This window comes from Lactuca saligna, chromosome 2, assembly GCF_052625555.1.
Source record: "Lactuca saligna cultivar CGN05327 chromosome 2, ASM5262555v1, whole genome shotgun sequence".
NCBI classification, from domain to species: domain Eukaryota; kingdom Viridiplantae; phylum Streptophyta; class Magnoliopsida; order Asterales; family Asteraceae; genus Lactuca; species Lactuca saligna.
In genome coordinates, this window is record NC_136418.1 from 24,192,314 (window position 1) to 24,204,518 (window position 12,205).

At 38.2% G+C, this 12,205-nt stretch overlaps 1 protein-coding gene across 1 annotated transcript; it reads right to left on the reverse strand.

Annotated features, from left to right (window-relative positions):
- Positions 1–9,748: 9,748 nt before the first annotated feature.
- LOC145029598 (zinc finger BED domain-containing protein RICESLEEPER 2-like) lies at positions 9,749–10,828 on the reverse strand. Its single transcript, XM_078978094.1, has one exon. The coding sequence runs from the start codon at positions 10,826–10,828 to the stop codon at positions 9,749–9,751; it is 1,080 nt and encodes a 359-aa protein (XP_078834220.1).
- Between the last annotated feature and the right edge of the window lie 1,377 nt (positions 10,829–12,205).

A 12,205-nucleotide genomic window follows, 5' to 3' on the forward strand; every position in this document is an offset into this window, starting at 1 on the left:
TGGAGTAGTGTGTTTTATTGAATTGTATTATTTGAAGATCTGATCTTCATGTTTACGACTAAAAAAAAAAAAAGTGAAACCATCTCATAAGTGTTCATGTCAAAAGGATAAACATCAATTCCCAAAATGGCCTTTAATCCCTAAAGGTGAATGGAATCATGCATCGGATCGGTAGATTTGATGGGAGGTATAGAAGGTACCTCCAACGAGTTGAGAGCAATGGGTTGAGTAGGTTTGATACGTGGCTTCCCTAACTTGATTCCATAATTTTCAACCCATGCAATGACTACTTGTAAATTAGTTTTGTATGATTTTTATTAGTTTGTGTTTATTATAAAATTAAAAATTAAATGAGTTGAGAAAAATATGTTTTTCATGTGTTTGTGGGTACCAAAGATGGAAAAGAGAAAGAAATAGAAAATCTAATATGAAACTGATATGACAGTGAGTTGAATAAGTTGAGACTTGGAAGCGGCGGAACCCTATGGATCCAAAAAAATTGTTTTAAATCTTGATGATTCTTAAGATTATCAAAACTTTCAAGGTTATGTAACTTCTTTTTTCCCTCAAATTTTAGTCAATTCCTTACCTCTCAAAATACTGGAAAAAACCCAAGATGTGATTAATGGGATGCTAATAAAGATATCACGTTAATGCCAACATATCATATTGTTAGTTAAGATGAGCGTCGTGGAAATAAACAAAAGAAAACATCAATATTGTCATGAATGAAGGAACTATACGATGCAAATCATGCCGAAAATCAAGGAAAGCTTGTAATGGGAACAAAACTCAAATGAAAGGTCGTCATATAAACGAGTTAATGAAAGTTCTATCAAATGGGTTGGTGTTTATCGAGAAGCATATAGAACAAGAAGAAATAGAATGCGTATGAAAGATGTTGAGAATGAAACTCATAAATTATATGAGACAAGGGGAAACAAGTCTAATGACGCGATTGTTTTTAATGAGGTTATGTCTAAAAATTGAAAATGAGATTTACAACTAGACTATGATGTACACAATCACATCCTAAATTTGAAGTTGGCGATGAAGAAAGTGGTGGTAGCACAAAACAATCAGTGACTACCGAATAAGGGGACTATTGTATTAAATCCAACACATAACCACCACTAAGCGCCAAATAGTGGTGGTTCAACAATTAAATGTCCAACTAGTAGATATGCGACTAAAATAAAAGAAGAAATGTAAGTCTTCTAATGAAATTGTTGCGAAAATTCGTGCAATGAGACTTAGTAAAGATAGTGAACATGATCAGGGTGAGTCTTCTAATATCGAAGTTTTATGGAAACTAATTATAGAGTAGTGTATGTTTTATTTTCAGTATGCTTTTAATATATTTGTAAGATATTTTATTGTGTATTTGAATATGTAACATCCAAAAATATGGTCCAAAAAATTTCATTTTAAAATAGATAAAATAGTGTTTTCAAATATCATTCATACATCTCAACAAAACCAACGTATCAAATGTTATAAAAATCAGAGTAAATGTCATAAGCAGAATCCCAATAGTGTGTGCGATGCAGTCAACCCGAGCTCTTCCCCTTTGAACCAAAAGTACTTGAAACATAAACTAAAAACCGTAAACACAAAGCTTAGTGAGTTTCCCCAATATACCGCATACCAAAATTATCACATAACAGGCCCCGCCCAATGAGATACGAGCCTCGCCCACACTCACCATATCCCCCCCCCCCCCCCCCCCCCCCAAAAAAAAAAAAAAAAAAAAAGAGATACGAGCCCCGCCTACACTCGTAATACATGCCCCACCCACACTCGCAATACGGGCCCCGCCCAATAAGCATACATATACAAGCACATACAAGTATCACATAGACAACAAGTATATCAACATAATCATCAAGGGTCGGCCTTAGTGCCTTAGACCCGCTAAACCCGGTGAGGAAAACTCAACTCGAAAAACTGAAAGAAGTGAATGATCCCTAACTGCTGGTCCTACAGCTCCCTGAGCTATCAATTGCCAAAAACAACTAATTAACATTTGGGATCTACATCATTAATCAAAACTCCCTGCTTGGGGTAAAAAGATTATTTTACCTTTAACATAACTTGGTCCAAGAATGAAACCCTAAATCACAATCCAATGGTCTAAAACTTAACAATCCAACAAGGCCCAATCATATGGCCTAATTTCCAATTAGCCCCAATCCCTTTGCATGGGCCTTAGCCTAAGGCCCAATAGCTTCCTTAACCCAAAAGGTTTAATTCCAAAATGGCCCACTAAGGCCCAAGACACAAAATCCATGCAAGTAGCCCATCCGAGGTCTAAACGACGCAAAGCCCAAATCCATCGAGTACGCAGGGCATACTCAACTATACGCTAAGCGTACAGACTGCATGGCTTGTACGCCTAAAGTACTCACCCATTAAGCTATAATCTCAATAAGCACTTAAATTCTATTATGTGTTGTTTTCGGTGATTCAAGGGATAATATAGGCATAAATAATTTATCAATATAAATTCTATCTTCTGTTTTGAATGTAATACTATGATGTGAATTTGTTAATGCATAGTTTATTTGATATGTAATAGTAAACAGATGATTACCTTTTAGTATAAAATTTTGTCTTAATAATTTATATCCTACGGTAATACTATTATTTTATTTTTTATCTTTAAGATTTAATTCTAACTGAATATTGATATTAGATTTTTATTTTTCCTTCTATTAATTACCTTTTCCTTTGCAATAATATTTTCTTGATCATTAATTATATGATCATCTCTTATTTCTAATTCTATTAGAGTATCTAAATCACTAAAAATACTTTTTAAAATTACTTGTTGATATGTAAATATAGAAAAATTTTAATCTATCTATATCTTTAATATTATATAATCGGTTTCTTATTTGTTGTTTATTTATTATATGTATAATAATATTCCCTTAAGTTGATTCTATATGTATAGGTTCTTCTCTTATGATTTTTCTATAGTATATAATATTTTTTCTAGAAAAGAAGTTTTTTAAAGTGTTATATTTAAAATTATGTTTTTCTTAATGTAAAATTTGTATTTGTATAGGGTCTTTATTAATATTGTTTTTATTAATGAGGGCATCAAAAGTATATCCTGATTCGTTTTCTTCGTTACTAATAATTATTGGTGAATTTTCTATTTCTTGAGACATATTTTATAAATTGATTTTGTTATTTTATCTTCAAGATTTTTTATTTGTACTTGTTGCCAATTTATACTATTGTTTACTATATGTATCACTTCAATATTATAATTGTAACACCTGATTTAGAAGGTGCTCGGTTGCGGTTTCGGAGGCCAAGGGTATAAGCATAACATGTCGATTCGGACTTTTATGGGTCTCGGGTCTTATTCGGAAGGTTGTAGGGCTCGGATGTGAGCTAGGAGAATTGGGTTTCTCACCACTTTTTCGTGGATAGGAAGTTCGTAGGAAACAAACTTAGAATGAAGAAGTTATAGTACTTTGAAGATATTGGCATTATTGGTCCTTAGTAGAGAAAAGTGGCAAGGAGATCCCATGCAAGCAAGGTGGTTAGCACAAGAGTATGCCCAATGTAAGCTGGGGTACGCTGTAGCACCTGGTTCCAGGTACGTATTTAAATTCAAGTATTTTGGTATTCTACTCTGGGACTCGGCGAGTTGGAGGCCCAACTCATTGAGTAGACTTGACATTATGCAGGGGTTTTCGTGATCTACTCGACGGGTCAGGGGACCGACTCGACGAGTAGGAGATGTCTAGACAAAACCCTAATATTTAGGGTTTGCACCCTATTTAAACACTTTATCTCGTCCCAAACCAGCCTCCATCATCCCTCCCAACTCAGAGAAGCCCTAGATTGAAACCCTAACCTTGTTTGAGTGATCTTGAGCAATTTTGTGTGTTTTGTGGTGGTTTGAAGTTTGAAGAAGAGAAGGAAGCTTCGAAGATCAAGAGAAGACTAGTGCATCCAGAGGTTTTGATTTATTTCCATCACATTCAAGGTAAAAAGCTTCAAACTTGACTTCTCATTTGATAGATCTCCACTAGGGCTTAAATCTTATCATTTTAGGGCATTTCTAAGGCCATATTCAGGTTAAGTGTGTATCATGGAGTTACACTTCAGATGTTGAACCATTGAGGGTTCCCATGGAATAAAGGTGCCAACTTTATGGTCATGGGTAGCCCATGCATCTTATAAGCCCCATTTCTGGATTTTGGAGCCAAAAACCCCATGCATGGACATCAAGTTCGTAGCTTTACGTATGAAAAGGATCCTAGGGGGTTAGATCTATGGTTTTGATGCATTAAGACCCATTATAATCGACCGTATAGTTTTGGACAAAGATGGACTCGGCGAGTCACATAGGTGACTCAGCGAGTCTTGTCGCAGTTTCCCCCAAAATTCTTCTGGTAATGGTCATTGGTTGAGTGGAAGGAACACTCAGCCTGTTAGGCATTTGTCATGGACTTGAAGATCAAAGGACTCTGTGAGTGGATGAACAGACTCGGTGAGTCCAAGGCAATGTCCCAACTATATGAAGATGGAATCGACGAGTTCAAGGAGAAATCGGCAAGTCATAGACTGAACACCTTCATACAGATGAATATGGACTTGACGAGTTCAAGGAGGAAATCGACGAATTAGTTGAAGAAGGTCTGATGTTTTGTTGAAGGCGAACTCGTCGAGCTCTTGCTAGACTCGACGAGTAGGGATGAGGTTGTAGCTTTTCGTGGGCGAGGGGACTCGACGAGTTGGTGAACCAACTCGGGGAGTCTTGTCAACCAGATGTTGACTTTGAACAAAAGTTGACTTTGACCAAGGTTTTGAGTTTGACTTGGACTTGGACTTAAGTGACCCTTGTAAGGGTTATGAGTATGAATTGATAACTTAGAAAAGTTGTCGTGTAGGGATTGAGGAGTCGGGGGGAGTCGATTTTCATATCGAGGTGTAGCGCCTAGTTCCTGGTATGTAAATCTTAATTGAGTATTTTTCCTTTTTAAGCCTTGGACTCGGCAAGTCATAGGTCTGACTCGCCGAGTAGGGACGAGACCCGGGACACGTTTAAGTTGGCGACTCGGCAAGTCCATATCCTGGACTCGGTGAGTCACCGCTGTTGGAGGAAACCCTAAGTTTCAGGGGTTTGCACCCTATTTAAGCAATATATCCGCCCTAAGCCAGCCCCCATTCACCCCCCCAGAGCTCCTAACCCTCGTTTAATCTTGTTCTTTGAAGAGTTGAAGTAATTGTTGGTGTTTTTGAAGGTTTTGAAGAAGAAGGGAAGTAGATCTAGAAGAAGGGAAGCCATCCAAGCACCATTGTGTTCTCTCAGCAGTTCCATTGAGGTATATCTCGTTTTTCCCTTGTTTCCATGCTTATTGCTTCATTTAAGACATTCTTGAGCCATTCCCCAAGCTTGTATGTGCATAATGTTCCGAAATAAGCCGATTGGTCTCTTGATCCAAGCATAGTTGAGCTCCGGGAGCTCAGATCCACTACCTTTATGAGCCCATATTGCACATAAACCTTAGATCTACTCTTTTGGTGCATTTCAAACCCTAAAAACCCCATATATGGATATTTACACATAAAGTTGGAAACTTTACGTATTATTCATGCTTTAGGAGCCCAGATCTACAAATGACATGGATTGGATTCGAGCAAAATCGCATTTTTAGCTCTTGCATGGAACGGACTCGGCGAGTCGCTCATCTGACTCGGCGAGTCTAGTCGCGAGTCTCCGGGTTTGCCCCCTTTTTGTTATGTCGAGTCGTGAGGTGAGTCCAGGAGGGACTCGGTGAGTTGGTAGCCAAAACTCACCCATAATGGAACTCGGCGAGTCGATGCCCTGACTCGGCGAGTTTAAGGCAATCTCCTTAGATCAAGATCGGACTCGGCGAGTTGTTCATACAACTCGGCAAGTCGCAGCATAAGTGTTCATCGGATGAAGATGAACTCGCTGAGTTGTTCATACAACTCGGCGAGTAGGATGAAGGACTTGAACATCAGTTTGGATGGAGAACTCGTCGAGTCAACACCTAACTCAACGAGTAGAAACAGAATCCTGGATAGTCGTTTGGACATGGACTCGACGAGTTGGATAGCCAACTCGGCAAGTCGGGTCAACTGGAAGTTGACTCTGACTTTGACTTAGGGCATGGTCGGGGGTAAAAGGGTCATTTCACCCAAAAAGGCAGTAAATAGTGATTGATTGAGTATGTTGTGGGAATTACAGCCGGAGGATTTCCGGAGTAGCAGCAGCAGCAGACAGTCGGTTCCCACACACACCAGCAGCCATTTCGAGGTGAGTTTCCTTTCAGTAGTAACGGGTCTAAGGCACCAAGGCCGGCCCGTATAGATGACACGTTAGTATTAGAGTGTGGGCCGAGCCCGTATCTCTTAATTGAGTGATTATGATATATGCTAGTATGATAAGAGCTGTCTATACTTGTTGTCTGTGTGATACTTGTATGATATGAGTTGGCGGTTGAGTGTGGGTAGGCCCGTATCTCTCCGAGAGTGGAGTGTGGGCTAGGCCCGTATCTCCCAGATAATGAAGTGTGGACAGGGCCCGTATCTTCACGAGTGTGGGCATGGCCCGTATCTCCCAGATAGCGAAGTGTGGGTAGGGCCCGTATCTTCACGAGTGTGAGTAGGGTCCGTATCTTCACGAGTGTGAGCAGGGCCCGTATCTCATAGTTGAATGTTGTTTGTTATATGCTTGCATGGTATGGGGTATTATGGGGGAACTCACTAAGCTTTGTGCTTACGGTTTTCCGTTTTGATTTCAAGTACCTCTTCAGCTAGGGGAAAGGAGCCGGCGCGGTAGCAGCATATCACACATACGCCTTTTGTTTCCGCATTATAGATTTTCTGGGATGTACTCTGAATTCTGATTATGATGTTACCGGTTTTTTTTTTCAGACATGGATTTTTATCATGAATGTTTGTAATGATGTTTTACGTTTTCACCTAAATTAAAAATGAAATTTTTTTAACCGGTAATTTTGGGGCGTTAGACGAGGGCAGTGCAGACACTACACGACATTGAGCTGAGTTACCTTCCAGTAGAAGTGGGTCTAAGGCACAAAGCCAGCCCACCAATAGTTGATCATAGTTGAGATGATTGTCTTTGTGATAATTGTCTAGTTTGCTACTACCTGATATGTCTATGTGTTAGCATGATATGTTATATGTGATAGTGGTAGTAGGCGGGGAATTGTCCCCCGATTCGGTCGTTAGCACCGAAGGGTAGGCCGGACACCCAAGATATGTCTGACAGTATGTTTATGATATGTTATTATGTGATAGTAGTAGGGGTGCAATAGTCCCTATGATCGGGTGAGATGGACCGGACTCCGAAGGGTAGGCAGGCACCCCAAAATGGCCTGACACGGGTAGGTCAGCACCCCAGAACGGCTTGACATGGGTAGGTTAACACCCCAAAATGGCTTGACATGGGTAGGTCGGGCACCCCAGAATTGCCCGACAGAATGTATGATTGTATGGTATGTGGTATGATGGGGGAACTCACTAAGCTTCGTGCTTACAGTTTTTAGTTTTGGTTTCAGGTACCTCTTCAGCTAAGGGGAAGGAGTTGGCGGGGTGGCAACGCATCGTACACCGATGAATTCCGCTTTGAGAACCCTGTGATTGTACTCTAACATTTTATTATTTGATGTTATGGTTTTCGAGACTTGTGATTTGGGATTTGATGTTGAAATGATAGCAATGATGTTTTCGTAAACTATTTTTATATGTAATATAATTAAACAAATTTTTTTTGGGTCTTAATTTTTGGATGTTACAAGTTGGTATCAGAGCCTTGGTTTGAGGAATTCAAGCACACCTTTGGGGGTGTCTGGACTCAAATCGAGGGCTTGAAGGATTTTTACAAGAGAAACAGTTTTCTAAATTTAAAAGTAAGGAGTTTTGAGAAAGAACAAGGTGTGTGATGCCTGCGACCGACTGAGCTCAAGTAAGTTGTCCCCAAGATACCCATACATGTTATGTTATGATATATAATGTGATTATTAGAATTGCATGCTTGACTAGGGATAAGGATCTAGGAAGGATGCCTTACATGCCTGTTGTATGAGTTTATTGAGTTATGTGCTAGGGCTGGCCAGTCAGTAGTATGATAGCCTTTTTAGGTTATGCTTGGTAATGGTTACTCAATGCACGAATGCTGCTTGCTTTGTGCTGATAGGGGTTCCGACTAGCTTTAACTAACTAGTAAGAGAATATGTAATAGTATCTGCAAGCTAGTTAGGGAAAGATGGTAGGGACTCCTTATACAACTGATGGCGGAGAGTAGGTCCTAGAATGCTCTAGGACAATCCTAGGATGAGATTAGCTAGAAAGCAGTATTAGTAAAAGGGACTTGGTGAAGTCGAAGCAATCCTTGAGGAAAGTACGGATAGATGTGGAAGGTAGTATGGGCCCGTACTATTGGAAGCTGAGAATCCATACTCGAATCAAGGAGGGCTAAGATAGAACCAGGAAACTTTGAGAGTGTGTTGGACCTCTCGAGAGTATGTATGACCTTGAGATTATGTGTTTATTTTCAGTATGGCGATTACGCGACATGGAGCAGGAGGTTCAGGATTAGGATCAGGCTCGGGTGCGGCATCCAACAGGTTGGTGACTGGCTACGCGAGTTCATCACATCTAAGATCACGAGAGGTATCCTTGAGGCGACCCCGGTTACATTTGGGTCGATCAAGGAGCGGATTATTGAGCTTATGGAGGATCGCATCCGTACATTCAGGAGTGACTTGGCGTCCAGCCAGTCGGGTATGCGCACACTATCCTTTAAGGAATTCAGGGGAAGTGGTGCGCCATACTTTCACGTGTTGAAGGACCCCATTGTAGCCAGGAGATGGATCGTAGACTTCGATTCTTCGCAGTTGACGAGCTTCTGCCTGGAGGGGTCGAAGTAGGGGTGTCGAACGGGTAAAATTTTCGGGTTTCGGGTAGAACGGGTATTTCCTTAGAAAAAAATACCCGATACCCAACCTATATTGTAATTCGGGTTTTCGGGTTTTGGGTATTCGGGTTTGAGGTCGGGTCGGGTAATTATCGGGTATACCCAAAAATTTCTTAAGGTTTTTTTTTTTTTTTTTTTTTTTTTAAAATTTTTAAATTTAAAGATTTTCAAGTGTGCTTGAAGAATTTGTGGAGATGCCGTGATGCTAAATAACAAATAATGATACCAAACAAAGTAATTTCACGTACCTATCCTAGGATATTTGTTTTTTTTACCAAAAAAAGGATATATAATAATAACATCAATAATATCATCACGATTGAACAAACAACGTACATAAGTCATAACCCAACTAAACAATAAAAGTCTAAACACAACGCAACTAAAAAATAAAAGTCTAAACATAACAAAATATTAAAATTCATAAGTCATAACCCAATTGAAAACATAACCAAATTTCAAATCACCTTCAAATGATTCTTAGTTTCACAAAAGTATTCATCAATCTTGCATCTTTACGTTGTCACATTCATTTCCATATTTAATCCGAGCTCTAATTAGATGTACCAACTTCTACCAATCCTATACAAATAGTATAAGCATTAAAAAGACAAAATGTAACATGTCAAAATATTAAAAAATATTAAAGATAAACAACTACCTTTATTAATTTCTTGTAGGTTTTCCCAATCTTGTTCAAAATCGACGTTGTCACTTATACCACCCCGAAGCCAATCTTGGGTACAAATTATACTTTCAACAATCTTTAGGAGTCAAAGAACTCCTATACGGATCAAAAACCCTCCCGCTAGTGCTAAAAACAGATTCCGAAGCCACAGTCGAGACAGGAATGGCAAACAAATCTTTAGCCATCAATGATAGAAATGGGAATCTTGGACTATTCACTCTCCACCAATCTAAAATGTTAAACATTGATGAATCTTCTTCAACACTTTCTTTTAAATACTTTTCTAACTCACCAATTGATTCAACTATGTTTGCTTTCATCTTTTCTCTTAGCTTATTTCTCAATGGTGGTTTTGGTGTCGTAGCATTCGGATTGTGGCATTTTCCTAAAATCGATGATGAATTACTAGACTCGGTTGTACTAGAAGTAGTACTTGGAGAATGAATTCTAATGTAATCATTATATAATTCAAACATAGAATCCATAATATATTTCTTTTTCTCATCCATCTTTTCTTTTCCATAACGATCCTCAAGTAGTATAACCAAATACTTTACTTTGTTCCTCGGGTCAATAATCAAAGAAAAGTAGAGCAATAAATTCATTTTTTCTACATCGCCAAAATACTTATCAAACTTTACTCTCATTGCCAATGCAATATCACAAAAGCTAGCATCGGAAATAGCATCATCCAAGAGTGTACCAATGGAATAAATATATTCAATGCATGTGTTTGATGTCAAGTATAGTGTCCCGAAAATCCTTTTAGTAACATCACAAAATGGTTTTAAAAAATGACACAAATGCCTAACATGTTGCCAATCACTCGGTGAAGGAATCGATAAACCCGCCTTTTCAATGTCGGAATGAAACTCATATTCCTCTAGATCGTATCTATCAAAAGGTTTTTCATAAGCTTGGGAAATATTCAACATATGATAAGTTGAGTTCCATCTTGTTGGAACATCTCTTACCAAGTGTTTCGTTGTACCCGGATTAACAAGCTTGGAAAACTTGGTGAATTTGCCAATTCTTGAAGGTGATTGCCTAATCCACTTTACCGCCCATCTAATTATCTCAACCGACTTATAAACCTTTTTAATACCATCTTGCACCACCAAGTTTAAAATGTGGGCAACACATCTCATGTGTGTCTGATGTGCACAAAAGTACCCATTAATTTTAATATTTATAACCTAACAAACTTAGACTAACTATGCACTTATAGGCAGTGTACCTAGTCAGATTACAGTATATCTTAGGTAAGTCGGGTGCCGATCACAGGGAACGGTGGATTAATTTAATATATTTAATTATAGGTTACAGGTCACACAAAAGGAATAAAAGAAATGATTTAATAAATCTCAAACTAATAATTAATTGACCATTCTTGATAAACTAACAGGGAAGCAAATCTCTTCAGGTACTTTGGTTTAGACAAATTACACTTTAAAAACATAGACAATTGCATACACAAATTTATTTATTCATGTTCACCAATTCCTAAAATGATTAGATTCACGTTCACTATAACTAATCCTTTAGCAAACAAGTTAATTCAAACAGTGATCAATTGGTTAAACTAACATGCTTCCTAGTGTTCAGTTCGTATCAAGCAAGACTTGTAAGTATAGTTAACCAAATTAAACATTCAATTAACCTCTTGTTGATGGTCATCAAACAAGGCTCACACATTAACTTACTTATTCCCATGTTAATCCTAGTTTCACATTCGTTATTCCTAGACTTATAATCTCGATCGTCATCAAAATCATAAGAGAAAGGTAATCAAGCATATGTTCATACAACTCAATTCACTTAACAATTAATAGCAAATAATTATCATTAATATGTAAGGATCTTTTAACAAGCTTGGCAAGATAAATTAAACACAAACAAACTATTCAATATAGCAATTAGTCTAATAATCAAAGCTTCATTCAATCATAAACTCAAAGTAAAATGTTTTTACACCCAAGTCAGAAACTAAATACAAAATAGTAATACAATGGAATGCTAAACATGATCACGTTAATAACCCATAGGATTACCGACACGTATCCATTCTCCAAACCTTCCGATCTCCGCTCCCGTTAGCTTAACGGCCTTCCGGCCGCCTTCTAGACCCTCAAAACGGCTTAACAGAAGTTAACTGTCGACTAAATTAGGTTAGAAGTCGAATCCCCCCTGGTTAGCTGAAAATCGACATTTATAATCTTTGTAGCCGACCTAAGTACGCTGGGCTTAATGTAACTTATGCTAGGCGTAAGTTTAGTTGTAAATTTCTTTCTCTCTTTAATTTAACTTCCTTTTCTTTTTATTATTTAATTGAGGGACTTAAACTTTAATTATTATTATTTTTTTTCGTTTTAATTTCTTCAGCTAATGATGACTTCACGATGAGAAAAAAAAATAAATAAAGAAAATGTGAGACGTCATAACCACTTATCTTTGTCGAGATCAACCGACAACGGTTGATCAAAAACCTTTGCATGCAAGAATTGGTTTACGAAAATACCCGCTTT